Source organism: Puma concolor, chromosome C2 (assembly GCF_028749965.1).
Source record: "Puma concolor isolate L17-30 chromosome C2, mPumCon1.1.hap2, whole genome shotgun sequence".
NCBI classification, from domain to species: Eukaryota; Metazoa; Chordata; class Mammalia; order Carnivora; family Felidae; genus Puma; species Puma concolor.
This window is the reverse complement of record NC_141675.1, coordinates 6,607,363-6,626,153: the sequence shown is the minus strand read 5'-3', so window position 1 is coordinate 6,626,153 and position 18,791 is coordinate 6,607,363. Positions and strand designations below refer to the sequence as shown.

The window sequence follows — 18,791 nt, the reverse complement described above, 5'->3', positions numbered from 1 at the left end:
ATTTGCTCTTCACCAAAATATATTGGATTTTTAAAGTTGTAATATAAAATAATGAAACTAGAAAGTTAAAAAGAAAAAAGAAGAAAAGAAGGGTCATCTTTTGTCCTAGCCTTAGACTAGGTAAGGGCTTTCTTAACGTGATACTGAAGGTTTTAGTAGGTGAAAATCATAATGAATGATATGATTACATTAGATATAATAATAAATGAAAATGAAGTATGGAACTTCAGTACGGTAAACAAAAATAAACAAGATCTTTTTTTATAGGTTGAATTTTTTTTGCTTTTTCAAGTTTTTATTTAAATTTCAGTGAGTTAACATACAGTGTAATATTAGTTTCAGTGTAATATTAGTGATTCATCCCGTATATACATGCTCATCACAAGTGCCCTCCTTAATCCCCATCACCTATTTCTCCCATCTCCCCCCCACCTCCCCTCCAGCAACCCTCAGTTCGTTCCCTGTCATTAAAAATCTGTTTCCTGGTTTGCCTTTCCCCCCCCCCTTCCCCTATGTTCGTTCATCTGTTTTGTTTCTTAAATTCCACATAGGAGTGAAATCATATATCTGTCTTTCTCTTACTGACTTACTTCACTTAGCAAAATACTCTCTAGTTCCATTCATGTCATTGCAAACGGCAGGATTTCATTCTTTTTTATGGCTGAGTGCTATTTCATTGTATAGATCTACCACACCTTCTTTATTCACCGGTCAATGGATAAACTAAACAAGATTTAAAGGCACACAACTAGGGGCACCTGGGTGGCGCAGTCGGTTAAGCGTCCGACTTCAGCCAGGTCACGATCTCGCGGTCCGTGAGTTCGAGCCCCGCATCAGGCTCTGGGCTGATGGCTCAGAGCCTGGAGCCTGTTTCAGATTCTGTGTCTCCCTCTCTCTCTGCCCCTCCGCCGTTCATGCTCTGTGTCTCTCTGTCCCAAAAATAAATAAACGTTGAAAAAAAAAATTAAAAAAAAAATAAAAATAAAAATAAAGGCACACAACTAGGACAAGTTGTATATAACAAAGAATAATGTCTCTGAATAAACCAGACACTCAAGTAAAAAAAAAAAAAAAATTAGAGATGAACAGGCAGGTCGCACAAGGAATACTGCCCATATCCAAGGAAATGATGTCAGCATGGCCAGTAATAAAATACATGAAAATGTAACAAATTGCAGTTTCCATGCCTTAGGCTAGGAAAAGTGACGAGAAACCCCAGCACTGGCAGTGGCGTGGGGAAGAAAGAGCCAGCTTCCTGAACTGTGCAGGGAATGTCTATTGGCTTCCCCTGCTGGAGATCCTGTTCCCCATCTGTACCAAAAGTACACCTTGGACCCGGCACCCCAATTCTGGACATGGATCCTCAACAGATAATCATTCACGTTGTTCGCTGCCATGTTGTTTCTACTAGTGATAGATTGGAAACGGCTGAAATGTTCGTCCATAGGCATGTGAGCTCAGTAAACAAGAGTTATGTGCAAATAATGAAACAGGATGCGGCCTTCTAAAAGAATGCTAGGTAGATACTGCAGGTCACATTACAGAGTAGGTAAACACTCACAAGAGATTGTTTAGTGGAAAAAGAAGCTTAAAAGCAGAGCATATCTTAGAAAATTGGGTGCTGTCATACGCACACAAATAGCGAGTGTTGAAAAGAATGTTCACCTAAATGTTAGCAGTGGTTACTGTAATGTCATGAAATCAGAAGGGCCTCCTGTTCTTCTTTAGGATTTCTAGATTATTTAATTTTTTTGTAAGAAGCACACATTTTTGTAATCAGGAAAAAACACACACGCACCTACTTTTCATCTTGAACAACTCCCAGAGTCCATTTTGGGACCTGAGTTATCCTGTGTCCTGTCTACGCTGATTGGGCTAGCCATATAGATGCCTGGGCAGGGCACACCAGAGCTGACAGCGCTGGCCACCGGGGGCCCCAGTGACTCACTTGGGCCCCGCGGGCAGGCAGGGAGGCCCAGAGCAACAGGCGGAGGTGGCTCCCCGGGGCCCCCAGTGACGTGTTCAGTTGCCTAGACTGGGTTCCCCCGAGCACACCAAGCGGGGACAGATGGGGACAGGAGGTGCAAGAGGGCAACTGGGACGGGGCAAGGGTTCCTCTGTTGGCTCAGGAAGCGGGGCTGAGGCGGGAACGAGGCGGTGGACAAAGACACGTTCTAGAGTGTTAGGAACACTCTAGAGTGTTAGGAAGCGGGAGCTTCCCGATCCCCAGGATAATGAGTCGCGCATCCTCCAACCATCTTCTTGACAAACCGCCTTCACCGGCGCTTACCGGAAATTTTCCTTTGGATCAGCTCTCACTGGCTTTTGTGTCTCTACATAAATGCATTGGAGAGAGAGACCTAATGATCGTTACCACTGGAAACCAATTTCATTTCCCGTGAAAAGTGGGTAACCTCGTAAAGAGAGGAACGGCGCAGTGGAATGAAAACAACAAAGAGAGGGTTTACGGTGCTCTCGGCCGAAGGGCCGTGGGCCGAGCCCGCGCCCACTCACGCTCCTTGTTAACACGGGGGATCAGCACGTCCGAGGAAGGTCTCAAAGGTGCGCTGGCTCAGAACTGAGCCTCGCTCCTCGGTGGGAAGGGAGAAGCCTTCTCACCGCACGTTGCGCCTTGCTGTCCACGTGCCCCACGAGACCCACGAGCCACCGGCGGAGCGCGCGCTCCCGGGAGAGCGCGCAGATCCAGTCCAGCGTGATCACCCCGGAAGGGCCCCTCCACTATGTGCCTCCCCTCTGCTCCCGCCCCCTCGGGCCGTGATGAGCGGAGGGAGTCTCGCGCGGGGCGGGATCGGCCGTGGTCTGGACGTCACGGGTGCCGCCCTTGGCCCGGTCTGCAGGCCTTCGAGGACATCTACCTAGAGGAGCGGAAGACCATCAAGGTTCTGCTTGAGTATGCTGACAAGATGTTCACCTACGTCTTCGTGCTGGAGATGCTGCTCAAGTGGGTGGCCTACGGCTTCAAGAAGTACTTCACCAACGCCTGGTGCTGGCTGGACTTCCTCATCGTGGACGTGAGTGTGGACCGGAAGGGACGGGAGGAGGGGAGCTCGGTTGCCAGGGTGGGAAGGAGCTGAAGCGGAGGGACGGAAGGGCAGAATGACAGGGCAGGGGGGGAGTCCGCAGGCCCAAGCGGAAGCACGCGGCTGGGCCGCAGAGCAGGCAGAGGGGAAGGAGGCCACGCCCCCGTCGCAGGAGAGACCCAGGCCCCGCCCATAACGTTCCCCGTCTGGGGGGAATCGGAGCGTGGGTCTGGCCGTCAGCACCCCGGTTTTGGGAGACAGAGGAGCGGGGGGTGGGGGGAGACCGAGGCTTCTGGGAGACTGGACTCCCTAAGGAGGAGAGTGAGGAGCAGTCCAGGCAGGAGCGCGAGCCAGGGCAGGGGTGGGGCCCCCTCCCAGGAGGGCCGGAAGTCAGGGGGCAGACCAGCCTGTATCAGAGCACCCGCTACGCGTCTTGTGAAGCGGCTGTCAGGCCCACTAGTTAGGTCGCCGGTTCGGATCCTCTGCGCCCACACATGGTAGGAGGCCGTGTGCACAGAGTGAGCCAAAGGCCAGAGGGGACAGGGCCGGTGAAGGGATTGTGGTCAGGCAGCGGGCCATCCTCCGGGCTCAGGTAGAAGGTACCACTTGGGGAGGATGAGAAAGGGGTACAGGAAGGCAGAAAGCCACGAACGCTGGCTGAGGGGTTCTGGGTGGGTGCCCTGGACAATTGGGGAGGCGGGCACAGCTTCCCTGCCTGTCCCGGGAGGGTGGAGGGCGGGAGGCGCCACGTCTTCTGAGCGCCCGGTTGGCAGATGGAGCAGGGGTGGGGGGCCTGCCCCACGGCTACCCAGGCCCCAGGACGCTGCCGGGTGCCAAGCACGATGCGTGCAGGGTCCCCCTGGGCTCCTGAGCACAGTGGCGTGTGAGAAGAGCCAGAGGAGCCCGAGAGCAGGGTGTGGAACAGCCTCGGGCCTGCACTCACTGAGGGCAGAGGGGACAGCCAGGGGCTCAGGTGAGGGCTCGCCATCTGGTTGCAGCGGGTCCTACAGAACAGAAGGTGGGTCCACATCCGAAGCCGGGTAAGAGCTTTCGGGAGGGCTCCTGTGGCTTCTGGGCTTGGCCTTAGGCTCCGCCCACCAGCAGGGGCGGTCCTTCACGTGGCTGCAGAAGAGGCTCAGGTCTCTGTTCAGTCCCCCCACCCCACACCCCACTCAGAGGTCACAGGGAGGGACTCAGCCTTGCTGGGGGGCCAATCCGTGGGTGGCCGTGACAGGAGAGGCTCTTTGGGTTAGCGTGTGCATGGAGTCCTCAGAGCCTCCCTGAGAGGGAGGAGAGGGCCTGGGAGGCCTCCTGCCCCAGGGCCGTGGCCGAGCCTGGGATCCTGGCGCCTCTGCCCCGAGGCCCCCACCCAGCTATTTCTGCAGCTTCTTGGGAATACGGGTCTGCCGAGCGACTCCCCTCGAGGAAGGCAGGAGGCGGTTTGCAAAGACTCCTGGGGAAGCCCACCGAGCCCCTCCCACCTGCCACCGTGGGGAGCTCAGAGCTGAGGCCGGGCAAAGGGGACTGTCAGTGCTTCTTGCCCAGTCCCAGAACTGGAGAATTAGCCTGCGGAGAAGGAAACCGAGGCCCACAGCAGAGAGGGGCCTTGTCCGAGGTCAAGGAGAAGGAAGTGGAGAAGGAGAAAAAGGAAGTGGAGAAGGAAAGGGGATGAGGAGGGCCGGGACTCTGGCGAGGGGGAGGTGTAGATTACAACTTTAAATCGGCCGGCCAGGGTGGGTCCACTGAGACGACGTTGGAGCAAACGTGAAGGAAGTTACGGTCAGCCGGGCAGACATCTGCAGAACCTTCCAAGCAGAGGTTGGAGGGGCCGTGCAAAGGTCCTGGGGTGGGAGCGTGCCTGGCATACTCGAGGAACGGCAAGGGGGCCCGAGTGGCTGGAGCAGACTGAGTGGGGAAGGGAGGTACAGGAGATGAGGCCAGGCTGCAAGGGGCCGAGGGGAAACCACAGGCTTCTATTTAGAACGAAGTGGGAAGGCATTGCAGCGGCTCTGAGCAGAAGAATGACATGTTCCTGAAGGAGCACAGGGGCTGCGGGGGGGGGGGGGGGGGTGAGGCCCACGTGGAGGCAGGGAGGAGGGTCAGGAGGCTCTGGCAGCGGTCCAGGGGAGAGATGACCGTGGCCTGGCCAGCGTGGTGGCAGTGGAAGTGGTGAGAAATATTTGGACTTCTGATGTATTTTGAAGGCAGAGCCAACAGGAAATCCTGCCGGGTTGGACGCAGGGTGTGAGAGAGGGAGAGGAGGCGGGGATGACGCCAAGGCTCGCGGCCTGAGCAGCTGGAAGGAGGGAGCTGCGGTCAGCTGAGATGGAAGGGCTCTGAGTGGGGCAGGGGCCCAAGCTTTGAAAGCACAGATGACCAGGGTGCGCTGCTGGGCAGACTGGCCCGACCCGGTCCCTGGGCCATAGACGCTCCGCTTGTGCCTGCCGTCTTTGAAGATGGCCGATGGCGAGACGTCCGGCTTTGGGGGAAAGCCCCAGGATGGCCTGTCTGCTCACGGTCAACCCAGGATAGTCCTCCCTTCCCAAAAGGAATTTGACCTGAAGGCAAGCCCGCGGGGACCAAAAGCCCAGGCTTTGTGTGCCTGTCCCTCCATGCCAGCGGCTGGCTTTGGAACTCGGTTTTCTACAAGAGAATAGGGATAAGGCACCCCAAGTCCTTGGGTTAGTGAGTGCACAGAGCAGGCCCTTAGTAAAGATCTGAAAGCGGGGACACACTGGTCTCACACCCAGCCTCGTGGGCCCCAGCAAGGCCAGCCCAGGGCACGGCAGCCCGTGAAGACGACGCAGCCAGAAATAGCAAAGATTAGACGCGGGGAAAGCCTGCTGGCCCTCTGACACCAGCCGTGCTTTAGGTGGGCCAGGAGCCCTCCCACCTGCCTCTAGCGCTGTCCCCATGGCTCTCCCGCCCTCCTTACCTCCCACAGGTCTCGCTGATCAGCCTGGTGGCCAACACCCTGGGCTTCGCAGAGATGGGCCCCATCAAGTCACTGCGGACGTTGCGTGCTCTCCGACCCCTGCGAGCCCTGTCCCGATTTGAGGGCATGAGGGTAAGGGGAGTGGCTGCTTTCCTGCCAGGGCAGTGGGAGGTGACTCCACCGAGGGGCCCCCATGTTCACCTGCTGACCAAGCGGCCCAGCCCGGAGCTGGGACTGTGGGCCCCCCGCCCCGGCCCCAGTTGGAGCATGGTGCAAAACCTCCAGGACAGGGTCAGCTGGGCTCACAGGCACCCAGAGGGTGGAGAGCTGTGAGATCCCTCCCTCGAGGCCTGTCACCTCCAGCCCCGTGGGCCCCGCGAGGGCCAGGAGAACCCGACAAAGAAAAAGAAGTGAGGTCTGGGTGTGGGTTTCTCGGCTGCCGCCCAGCCCCACTGGCCAGGGAGCCCCTCTGCTTCTGCTCTGGGGCGGGGGCCATCCGTGTGCCCATCTGTGGGCCCTGCCCTCCAGCAGACACAGGCTGTCCTCCTTGGTCTGCGATGGGCAGTAGGGCCGTGGTCATGAAGGTCGAGGAAGCAGAGGAAGCAGCTATATTCTCAGCACCAGCTCTTAGTTGTCATTTGCTTAGTAAACTCTTACACGGGTTTCTTTTTCGTTTTTAATTCTTTTCTACATTTATGTATTTCTGAGAGACAGAGTACAACTGGGGGGAGGGGCAGAGAGAGACGGAGACACAGAATCCGGAACAGGCTCCAGGCTCAGAGCCGCCAGCACAGAGCCCGACTCGGGACTCGAACCTGCAAACCGTGAGATCCTGACCTGAGCCGAAGTCAGACGCTTGACCGACTGAGCCACCCAGGCGCCCCTACGCGGATTTTTAAGTACAGAGCCCTAAGCATTTTTCAGGTCACCAAATTTTACCAAATATGGCCACGCAAGGCAAATTTAAAAGCCCCACCAAGAAAAAAACTTTACCTGTCATACGTAGCAAGAAAACACGCACGTACGTGTACTTGTGTGCGCGTGTGTTTTGCATTACTTGTTTTTTTACAAAACATACACAGTTCTGTTGTGGCTTCAGCAGCCACATCTGTGTGCCGGAGTCTCGCTGACCTTGCAGACACTGTCACACCGCCCCCATTTTGTTGGGGTTTTATTTTTTAACTTTTTTGTCCTTTTCTTTTGATTCTAGTTAGTTAACATAGAGTGTAGTATTGGTTTCAGGAGCAGAATTCAGTGATTCATCACTTGCATGTAACACCCAGTGCTCGTCCCAACAGGTGCCTTCCTTATTGTCGGTTCTGACCTTTGCCCACACCCCCAAGAGAGAAACAAGTCACTTATTCCTGGTGGGAAACCATTCGCAAGTCCTGCCTAAGCCAAAGGTCTCTTGGGAGCGAGGGCATCTGTTTCCAGAGCGACACGGGGCGATGCGAGCTGCCAGGAACGCCTCTGTTGTGGCTGTTGGCCACAGAGCCGGCCGAGGGCAAACCTGGGCGTTGGGTGTCCCACCCTGTTCGTCACGCCTGCCGGGACCGGGGGCCCTCTCTCATCTGCATGTGTCGCACTGCCCGTCCAGCCCCAGGCCCACCCCACAGCCCCGCACCAGCCTCCCTTCCCGTCTGCACAGCAAACACCTTCCCGACTCCCAGACAGCTGGGTGCTTGGGCCCTCAGTGGAGCAGAGTGCCCCCTATGCTTTTGCCAAGGGAGCTTCTGCTGGGCACTGTGAGTTTCGATGAAGAGAACGACGCCAGGGCTCCATGGGATCAGAGAGCCGCTGGCTGCCAGGAGGGAGAGGGGCACCGGGAGCGCCCACACGCCCTGCCCTCCCCGCTCTGCTCTCACCGCAGCCCCGGAGAGCTGCCAGAGCACCCGCCAGACATGCCGCACAGAGGTCCCCTGGGCGTGCTTTAGGGAGAACGCCCATCCTTCCTAGTAGCAGCAACCCCAAAATAAGCCAGAAACTTAGCTCAGAGAATGTGTCTCCGGAGGCCCTTTCCCATCAGATCGCCGGCACACTCAACCAGACAGACCCTGTTGAAAATTCAGTTTGAAGGTCATGGATTCAGGGCAGGACCAAAAACATAAGAAAGGTGTCCGTGTGTGTTCTCTCCCCCGCCCCGCTCTCCATCATCTCTCCTTTTACTCCCCATCAGGGCTTCCAGCCAGGGGTGGCCCTTCCTTGGGGACAGGAAGTGTTCCACCCCCCCCCCCCACCCCCACAGGGGCCTGCAGGCAACAAGTTCAGGGAGGGAGCAGGGGTGGGTCTCGAAAAGAGCATATGTTCTGGGCACCCCCAGGAACTGAGCCTCTTCTCTGTCTCCTTGAGGTTGTGGTCAATGCCCTGGTGGGCGCCATCCCCTCCATCATGAACGTCCTCCTCGTCTGCCTCATCTTCTGGCTCATCTTCAGCATCATGGGTGTGAACCTCTTTGCGGGGAAGTTTGGGCGGTGCATCAACCAGACTGAAGGAGACCTGCCTTTGAACTACACCATCGTGAACAACAAGAGTGACTGTGAGTCTTTCAATGTGACTGGCGAACTATACTGGACCAAGGTGAAAGTCAACTTTGACAACGTAGGGGCCGGGTACCTGGCCCTTCTGCAGGTGGTAAGTCCTTCTTCCCACTGGTTTTCCAGCAACAGGCACCTTCACCCACAGTGTGGGCAGGAGGGGGACAGTGGGGCCACTCTGGTTCCTCACGATAGGGTCACAGTGCCCAAAGAAGGCTAAGGATTCTCCAGAGACTTCATGGCTCCTTGGGAAGTCTCTGGATTTTCCATTCTAGAACAGATACCACATTCTCCCAGAGGCACGGCATGGGGGTTCAGCCCTGACGCAGAACCAACCCCCCAGCCAGTAGTCAGGTGGACAACCTCACGCCATCAGCTTGGCAATGTGATGGCACAGGTTAAAAATCAAAGACCATAGACATGCAGAGTCGGAACTATTAGCCAAGCTGCGACTCCAGCCTTGTGTTATAAAAGGTAACAATACCTCCTGTGTTGTTTCAGAGAACATATTTACTTCTACCTCTGATGTGCAAGATGTGTGATGTTGAAACATACATGACCCTACCCAGTCTTTCCAAAGTTTCCATTGATTTGGGAGGACGGTGGCTTCAGTGAGCATGATACATGCCATAAACTTAACCTACAAATAACCGTAACACATACAGCCACAGCTTCTTGCCACCCAGTCTTGAGACCAGATACCTGTCTCTCGTCCCCAAAGCAGAGGGACACTCAGTGGACTTAATGTACATCTCCTCACTCTTGCGGGCCTCCCTTAAATCCCAGGGGTAGCTCTCTCCAAAGACTCCCCTGAAATACCTCCTAGAGGACAAGATTCAAGCCAAACCCAGAGAGCCTTCTGTTCCTGGGACTTCCCTCTGGATGACAGAATTTGTAGACTGAGAACTGCCAGCCATTCCAGACAAAGCAACACAGCGGCTGGAAAGAGAGTCACAAGCATCTCGTCACCTTGGATGCTCTCCAGCAGTTTCCAGAGCATTTCCAGGCCTCTCTCCACAGGGCAGGGCCTCGTGGCACGGCGAGCTGAAGGAGCCTGCCTCCTCTGGGGCAGCCTCAGTTTCCCCATCTGCCCTACCTGTGTCATAAGAACCCTCAGGCCTGAAAGTGTGTGTGGACAACTGTACCCTGAAAGGAGGCTTGGGCAGGTTTGGAATTCGGCCAAGGACACAAGTGAGATCCCCCTGGGCAGTCGGCCTCGCCACCACACGTCTCTCAGGCCCTTCCTGAACCTTCATAGCAGCCCCGACTGGGGCAGACAGTGTAGCCAACACCGGAGCCCCATTTCGTGCGACCTCCTCCTTTACCGCTCTGGAGGGTGGGCTGGAGCAGGTTTGTGTAGCCTACAAGAGCTGACTGTTGCATTTTCAGATACTTTGCAAGCCCTGATTAAAAATTAGATTTTATAAAGTGATAATTCACTAAATGACATTAACACAAAATCATGGGGCGCCTGGCTGGCTCAGTCGGGGGAGCACGCAACTCTCCGTCTCAGGGTTGTGAGTTTGAGGCCCATGTTGGGTGTAGAGATCACTTAAAATAAATTTAAAAACTCAAAATTCACCATTACTGCCTATTACTCTCTATGCTCTTGAGGTTATTTACATGAGCTATAGCTGTACAGTGGAAATACTGTAATGCTAGGCTCCTGTGCGTCTCTTCCCAAGTCTGTGTTCAGTAAGGAGACGTTGATAACTTGAAATTGGCCGTGAGGGGAGTGTTTACACCGAGAGACTGGCGAACAGAACAATCAGGGCTTTGTTTGCTTCTGGAAAGCCATTTGTTAGCCATTCACCAACACACCCATGGCAAGAGGACCCCCGTAGGTACGAGGGGAGGTTGAGATGTTTCAGGACCTTCCTGAAAGGCCCTGGAGCAGAAGCCACGTGGTTCTCTGAGGGACACGGCAAAGGGGGCCAGGTCAGCGCTGGGGTGGGATGCTAGCTTCTCATAGGAGGATAGTCCCTGGCCTCATCTGTCCAGATAGGAGCCCTAAGTACCTCAATAGATGGAAGTTAAGTGATTTTCTTGTCTTTTCCTTCCAGGCAACATTTAAAGGCTGGATGGACATTATGTACGCGGCTGTGGACTCCAGGGGGGTAGGTAACCACGCTGGCCTCTCCCACCAAGTCAGGCACCTGAGTCTCCCGGATGCTTGGCCACTAGGGAATCCGTGTCCACACGCATAAGCCCACCCCATACAGGCCAGATGTCTCGTGTCAACCTGCAGTCGAGCCTGTCTGGAACGCCCAGGCCTGGCCCTGGGGCAGAGTTGCATGGTCTCCCAAAGAGCCCCAAATCCGCAAATGTCTTTCAAATGAAATTCACTGTCATTTGCTTGATTCTTAGTCTTGCCCCAGGAGAGACAGGGTAGAAGGAATAGAAATGCAGATCAAGTTTCTTCTGTGTCTTTGCACCCCACCCAGTCACACTGATAGTTCAGTGAAGACTGGGGTGCTGAACAGACTCGAAACTCCCGACGGCCCAGGGTGGAAGCCAGACGGCACCACCGCGTCAGCCCTGAGCCGTCACCCTCCTGAACCCCTTCCCCACCCACCCCGGCCCTGCTCTGCACGCGCATGCACACACAGACACACAGCCCCGTGCTGGTGACCTTCCTGTGGACACACCCTCTCACCCGTGGAGGGGACACCTCCAGCCGGCCCTCCCCCATTCCCACCTGTCTGATCCCCCTGTCTGATTTCTCCCCCTTAGTTTGAAGAGCAGCCCCAATGGGAGTACAACCTCTACATGTACATCTACTTCGTCATTTTTATCATCTTTGGGTCTTTCTTCACCCTGAACCTTTTCATCGGTGTCATCATTGACAACTTCAACCAACAAAAGAAAAAGATATGTAGAGCACCTGCTTCCTGTGGGCTGGCAGGGCCGGGCTGGGGGCCGGGGCACTGAGGAGCCATTCTGGGCCCCGGCCCCGTATGGCCTTCCTGCTGCAGATGGTCCTTTTCCCGCTGCTGCTGGAGTGGGTGGGAGAGGGGCGTCCATGAGGTAACAGGCCCAGTCTGTTGGAGTGAATGGAGGGGTCCCAGGCCTGCCCTAGTCTACCCGACAGGTGAGGCTCCTGAGAGGAGCTGGGCTGATGGGACTATTCACCAGGATCAGGAAGGTGGGAAAGGGGGACAGTGGCCCTGGGTCAGGCCATGATTGGGTTGTGGGCAGACCAAGTAGACAGACAGAACCTCCGGGTGGCTGAGCTGAGCCGGGGTGGGGAGGGGGGAGATGGGGAGTGGATTTGCGTCTCACAAAGCCAGAGAGCCCTCAAAGTGAAGGGAGACAGGGGCCCTGGAAAAGCAGATTTGGGGAGGAATCTCTGGCGAATCTCCAGCAACATACTTTTCTCCAGCAGGAGAGGAAGTGAGGAGGAGGCCGACCGAGGCACCCTCATCAAGTAGGCAGGATCAAGTGCCCCCCATGCCGGAGCCCCTAGGAACCCCAAAATGAGTCTGGTGCCTGTCTCTCTGCACTTAGGGGGCCAGGACATCTTCATGACAGAGGAGCAGAAGAAGTACTATAATGCCATGAAGAAGCTGGGCTCCAAGAAGCCCCAGAAGCCCATCCCTCGGCCCCTGGTGAGCCAGTTCCCGATTCAGCAGGAGAGGGGAGGATGTGCTGAGGGGGCCTGGGAAGCCCCCCTCCCCAGGACCAGCTATCAAGGCCTCTTCACAGTCTCTCAGCCTAGCCCAGGGCCCTCGGTCAGCCCAGGGACGGAGGGGCTCTGTCAGGCCTCTGACCACACGGAGGCCTCAGACTGCTGGAGAAAGTGAGGAAGGCCTGGGAGGACTGTTACAACCAGGAGCACTCCCTCCCACGGGAGTTCCTCTGCCTCCAAGAGCTCCCTCCCCCCCTGCCGGAGTGCAGCCTTTCCCAGGGAGAGCAGGACGGCCTCTGCACACCCACCCGCATTCACAGCCTCTTCCTGGCAACCCCTGAGTGGGACAGACGTGGCCCAGAGTCCCCTGGCATGTGGGCTGACTGACGAAGCCCCTCTCTAGAAAAGGGGGTGGAGGACAGTGTTCAAAGTAATTAGGTGACACAACCCAAATCACTAGCTAGGAAGTGACAGGCCCAGTTTTGAAATCCATCTCATCGATTTTGCCTAATTCCTACCCTTTCACCATGCTTTATTCTAGGTTAGCTGTGTGTGTGTGTGTGTGTGTGTGTTCACTTATTTTTTTTTTTAAATGTTTGTTTATTTTTGAGAGGAAGACAGAGCGTGAGTGGGGGAGAGGCAGAGAGAGAGAGGGAGACACAGAATCCGAAGCAGGCTCCAGGCTCTGAGCTGTCAGCACAGAGCCCGACGTGGGGCTTGAACTCATGAACCATGAGATCATGACCTGAGCTGAACTCAGATGCTTAACCCACTGAGCCACGTAGGCATCCCTGTGTTCACTTATTTGTAATCTTCTGTTTTTCCCCCAAATAATCGGAGGTGGCTAACAATTAAAGACATACAAATATAGTTAATTGAATAAATAAAATCAATTCCAGGGGCACCTGGGAGGCTCAGTCAGTTAAACATCAACTCTTGATTTGGGCTCAGGTCATGATCTCAGTTTGTGAGATTGAGCCCTGTGTTGGGCTCTGTGCTGACAGTGTAGAGCCAGCTGGGCATTCTCTCCCTCTCTCTTTCTCTCTCTCTCTCTCCTTCTCCCTCTCCGTCTTCCTCTCCCTCTCAAAATAAATAAACAGCTAAAAAAAGTCAATTCCATAAAGAGTGGAAAAAATTTGTTAACCTGAGGGCCGATCCAATTTCCAGATTGAACTTTAAACCTGACCTTGAGCCATCGGTACAAACAAAAAGAGAAGCACAGTGCGTGTTCTAAGGAAGCTCAGGGTAGGAGAAATCCCTTCCTGAAGGTGGATGGGGAAGACCTCAGAGAAGAGGGGGCCTGAGGGCCGGGCCTGGAAGCAGGAGAGACCGGCTGTTTCCCTTTCCTGACTCCTCCCCTCACCCTGACAGTCTGGCTGGGGTGTCGGCCTCAGCGGAGGGTACAGTAGGAGGGTGGAAGGTCTGAGCAGAGGGGCAGCAACAGGGGGCCTACTAGCCCATCTGAGGCCCCTGCTGAGCCCATCCTTTCCCCCTCCCTTCAGAACAAGTACCAGGGCTTCCTGTTTGACATTGTGACCAAGCAAGCCTTCGATGTCACCATCATGTTCCTTATCTGCTTGAACATGGTGACCATGATGGTGGAGACAGATGACCAGAGCCCCGAGAAGGTCAACATCTTGGCCAAGATCAACCTGCTCTTCGTAGCCATCTTCACAGGCGAGTGTATCATCAAGATGGCTGCCCTGCGTCACTATTATTTCACCAACAGCTGGAACATCTTCGACTTCGTGGTTGTCATCCTCTCCATCGTGGGTGGGTATGCAAGTTGGCCTTTCCTCCAGTCCCGGGTCTGTACTTAATGCCAAGCATACTAGTCTTCTCCGTTCTTTTCTCTGCATTCCTCACCTCTCCCTACCACACACACATACACACACAGCCACAGAGAACTTGTCTGGGAAGGCCTACTCAGTCCAGGGGAGCCATTCTGGCAGAGAAGCCGGCACCCCCTCATGCCCCCCCACTCCATGGGACCCTGGAACACAGCTTTCTGCTCTCTGTGAGAGCTTCAAGAATGAGTCTGGGAAGGAGAGCGGGGGCTGGGCAGACTTCCCTGCCCTCCCAAGGGAAAGCCTGCAGCCTAGGTTGAAGGAAGAAGGGGCTTACTCAGGGTGAGGTGAGTCTCCAGGGATGGGAGCAGGTGGCCCTCTAGGGTAGAAGTTATCCCTGGAGATGGAAAATTCTAGAGTCTAGTCACCACATTGTGGGCCAGGCTCCTTCAGACATCACTCACCTCGTGCATTCCGCCTTATAAAGTCAGCGGTGAGACGAGGATATCAGGCAACTGGGGACGGAAGAGAGAGGATTCACACTTAGTCTGTCTGGGGTGCTCTAACCAAACACCAGACTGGCTAACTCAGAAATGACAGAAATTTATTTCTCACAGTCCTGGAGGCTGAAAGTCCCCGATTAAGGCACCAGCACGGTCATGTTTTCTGGTGAGGGTCCTTTTCCTGGTTCATAACCAGCACAATTGTATTGAGCTACAATTCACATACCATAAGATTTACCCTTTAAAGTAGATTTAGTCGTTTTTAGTATATTCACAGAGTTGTGCAACCATCACCGCCATACCTTTTAGGCGACTGCCCTCACCACCAAAAGGAACTCCATACCCTTTTAGCAGTCACTCCCCATTTTCCGTCCCCCCAGCCCCTGGAAACCATTAATCTAAAATTTTGAGAGACTGCCAAGCTGTTTTCCAAAGTAGACACATTCCCATCATCGATGTATAATGGTTCCAGTTACTCCACACCCTCGCCAACACTTGTTGTCGTCTTCAGTTTCTTACTATAGTCACCTTGGTGGGCACGAAGTGATAACCACGTTGAGGTTTGGGTTCACACTTCCCTAATGACTAATGACGCTGAACATCTTTTCATGTGCTCATTGGTCATTTTCTGTGGTGTGTCTGTCTTGGTATGTAACACTAGAAATGTCTTGGAGAAGCATCTATGCACATCCTTCGCTCATTTTTTAATTGGCTTATTTATGTTTTTATCGTGGAGTTGTGAGAGTTCTTTACGTATTCTGGATACCGGTCCCTCGCCTGATACACGATTTGCAAATACTGCCTCCCATTCCGTGGGTTGTCTTGTCACTTTCTTGGTCATCGTCTCTTGAAGCACAAAGTTTTTCATTTTGATTAAGTCCCAATTTTTTTTTGTCTCTCATCGCTTGGGCTCAGAGCCCAAACTCTTGACCCCTCCACCGTGCAATTCTGCCATGAGGTGGCTGACTTTCCTCTTTCTGCCACGTACAGCTTTTGCCTTTGGTGAACTCAGAGGGAAACACAGGGGCTAAGGCAGGGGCTGTCATAGCCGCAGTGACAGAGGATGGCTAGAAGCTGGAAGTAGAGTGAGGAAATACTCTGGGAGGTCCCAGGCAAGAGTGAGGGTGAGCACGCCTGGTGGGACTAGAGAAAAGCTTTAGAGAATGCAGGATGTCAGCCGCAGCAAGGGGGCCGATGAGGGACACTCTCAGAGGCTTCAGGGAACACTACCGGTCCTGGTCCTTGGCCATACTGCAGAGGCTTGGTTAACAGGTCGACTTGGAGCCAGAGTGTCTGAGTCGAGTCCCAGCGTCTCACTGACTAGGTGACAACATGGGTAAGTTACCTCACTTCTCAGTTTCCTCTTCTGGAAAATGAGGATTATGGTATCAGCTTACTCCCCCCTAGGGTGCCCGGAAGGCCTAAATGGATGGATATAAAATGCTCAGCCCAGTGCCTTCTTGACAGTAAACAGGACACGTGTCAGCCAGTGACATTACGTGAGGAATCTGGAAAGGTCATGTGGGCCAATACAAAACAAGTGTATTTCACTCTTTCTCCTATAACTTATATCCCTGCCTCTTCAAACTCCAAACCCAGGGTTAGTCAATAGAGACCCAGGGGTGGGAAGCCCTGGATGCGAGCAGGGTTGGGAGGGTGACAGAAGCTATCTCAGAGAGGCTGAGTTGTGACAGGTGTGGCGTGGGGGAGAACCCTGACTTCTGGGCCGGTGCTTCTTGCCCTCCAATGTGCCCGTGAATCGTCTGGGCTTATGAAAGCGCAGTGGGTCTGGAGGTGGAGCTGAGATCCCACATTTGTGATAAGCTCTCGGGAGATCCCAGGGCTGCTGGCCCTCGGACCGCACTTTGAGTAATGAGAAGCTGAAAAGCCTGAGCTCTGGTCCATGCTAGGCCACCCAGATGCTGAGTAAGTCCCTTCAGACCTCAGAACCCAAGATCTAGAACATGGGTCCCGTCCAGCTCTGCTGTGCAGGTAGTCCCAGAAGACTAAGGGACGAGAGGTCTGGGAAGGCACTTTGCAAAGGATGTGGTACTTTGGGTCCTCCTTTCCTGCATCAGAGATGAGAATGAAAGACCAAGAGAGGTGGGGGGACGCAGGGTCTTTGCTTGCCCCGGTCAACCCAGTCCTCCTGAAGTGGCCTCTTCTCCTTAGCTCCTGGCTGTACAGACACCCCCTCCAGTGATGTGGGGCTAAAGGCAGGACAGAAGTGCATGGGTGGCCATGGTCTCTGTTGTTTCCCATAGGCACTGTGCTCTCAGACATCATCCAGAAGTACTTCTTCTCCCCAACGCTATTCCGAGTCATCCGCCTGGCCCGAATCGGCCGCATCCTCAGGCTGATCCGAGGGGCCAAGGGGATCCGCACGCTGCTCTTTGCCCTCATGATGTCCCTGCCTGCCCTCTTCAACATAGGGCTGCTGCTCTTCCTCGTCATGTTCATCTACTCGATCTTCGGCATGGCCAACTTCGCCTACGTCAAGTGGGAGGCTGGCATCGACGACATGTTCAACTTCCAGACCTTCGCCAACAGCATGCTGTGCCTCTTCCAGATCACCACGTCGGCCGGCTGGGACGGCCTCCTCAGCCCCATCCTCAACACAGGGCCCCCCTACTGCGACCCCAATCTGCCCAACAGCAACGGCTCCCGGGGGAACTGTGGGAGCCCGGCCGTGGGCATCCTCTTCTTCACCACCTACATCATCATCTCCTTCCTCATCGTGGTCAACATGTACATCGCCATCATCCTGGAGAACTTCAGTGTGGCCACGGAGGAGAGCACTGAGCCCCTGAGCGAGGACGACTTCGACATGTTCTATGAGATCTGGGAGAAGTTCGACCCGGAGGCCACCCAGTTCATCGAGTACTCGGCCCTGTCCGACTTCGCCGATGCCTTGTCTGAGCCGCTGCGCATCGCCAAGCCCAACCAGATAAGCCTCATCAACATGGACCTGCCCATGGTGAGCGGGGACCGTATCCATTGCATGGACATCCTCTTCGCCTTCACCAAGAGGGTTCTGGGTGAGTCCGGGGAGATGGACGCCCTAAAGATCCAGATGGAGGAGAAGTTCATGGCGGCCAACCCGTCCAAGATCTCCTACGAGCCCATCACCACCACGCTGCGGCGCAAGCACGAGGAGGTGTCGGCCACCATCATCCAGCGGGCCTTCCGGAGGCACCTGCTGCAGCGCTCCATGAAGCACGCCTCCTTCCTCTTCCGCCAGCAGGCAGGCAGCAGCGGCCTCTCCGAAGAGGACGCCCCCGAGCAAGAGGGCCTCATCGCCCACGTGATGAACGAGAACTTCTCCCGGCGCCGCGGCCCGCCCTCTACGTCCTCCACGTCCTCTCCACCCTCCTATGACAGCGTCACCAGGGCCACCAGCGATAACCCCCAGGTGAGGGTGTCCGACTGCAGCCGCAGCGAGGACCTCGCGGACTTCCCCGCCTCCCCAGACCGGGACCGCGAGTCTATCGTGTGAGCCGCACCCCAGCCGGCCAGGACGCGCCGGGAGGCAGCCACGAGCCAGCACCCCCTGGGCCCTCCTTGCTTTGGGCTCCGGCGTGGGAGACGGGCCTCGGCCCCATGGATCGACGAGGCAGAGTTCTTTCTGTGGCCGCCACGCCGCCGGCCAGAGGCCGTTGGCCGAGCCGACCAGACGGGGTACACGCCGGTGGCCGGGTCTGGCCAGGCAACACCCCGGCGCTCTGCGAGGCAGCGCTGTCCCAGCTGCTGAGGCGAAGTACAAAGCTGAGACTGTACGTGTCGTGGATGGGCTTTCATAAATTTATTATATTTGATATTTTTTTACTCGGGCAAAGAACTAACGTTTTTTCCACGGACATCGGCAGTAATTCACTCTGCCTTTTCTTCACTCCAAACGGGAGTGTCTGTGGAGCTGCTGGAGGTCTGTTCTCAAAGCAAAAGTGAAACCCAGAAGGGGTTTCCCCTGCTGCTGGGGCTGTGGTGCCAGGAGGGCCGACCCCCTTGCCTCACACGCGCCCGTGCACGCAGTCCACACACAGAGGCCAGACACGGGCCACGTGTGGCCCCGGCTCCCCTCAGGCACGTGTCAGGCAGAGGGGTTCTTGTCAGTGGGGGCTCACTCTGGCCTTCCGTGGTCCCCAGGGTCCTGTTTGCCGCCCGTGTTTTTATGCAGGCCATAGTGGGGTCACGTGTACGAAACGAAAAAGCTTCCAGGAGGGAATGGCCCGGGTCTCAGGGCCGGTCCTGGGCACTGATGTTGCCTTTTCTTCCCAGGAGGGCCCGGTCTTCTGCAAGAGTATTAACATTAAGGTGAAGGGCACAAGGGAACCAGCCCCACGCACAGCCTGGCCCCCAGCTTATC

The 18,791-nt window shown here is 55.3% G+C and overlaps 1 protein-coding gene across 11 annotated transcripts in view; it reads left to right on the top strand.

Annotated features, from left to right (window-relative positions):
• SCN5A (sodium voltage-gated channel alpha subunit 5) overlaps positions 1–18,433 on the top strand; it is a 93,367-nt gene extending 74,934 nt beyond the window's left edge. For 7 of the 11 annotated variants that reach the window (XM_086720474.1, XM_086720470.1, XM_086720468.1 and 4 more), the window contains 8 exons: positions 2,859–3,032; positions 5,986–6,108; positions 8,326–8,607; positions 10,574–10,627; positions 11,244–11,381; positions 12,014–12,118; positions 13,641–13,911; positions 16,693–18,433. In XM_086720474.1, coding sequence (XP_086576600.1) covers positions 2,859–3,032; positions 5,986–6,108; positions 8,326–8,607; positions 10,574–10,627; positions 11,244–11,381; positions 12,014–12,118; positions 13,641–13,911; positions 16,693–17,924 — 2,379 coding nt within the window. In that variant the 3' untranslated portion in view covers positions 17,925–18,433. Of the gene's footprint in view, positions 1–2,858; positions 3,033–5,985; positions 6,109–8,325; positions 8,608–10,573; positions 10,628–11,243; positions 11,386–12,013; positions 12,119–13,640; positions 13,912–16,692 lie in introns of all 11 variants that reach the window. The other 4 variants (XM_086720476.1, XM_086720467.1, XM_086720472.1 and 1 more) reach the window with 2 other exon arrangements.
• Positions 18,434–18,791: the final 358 nt, after the last annotated feature.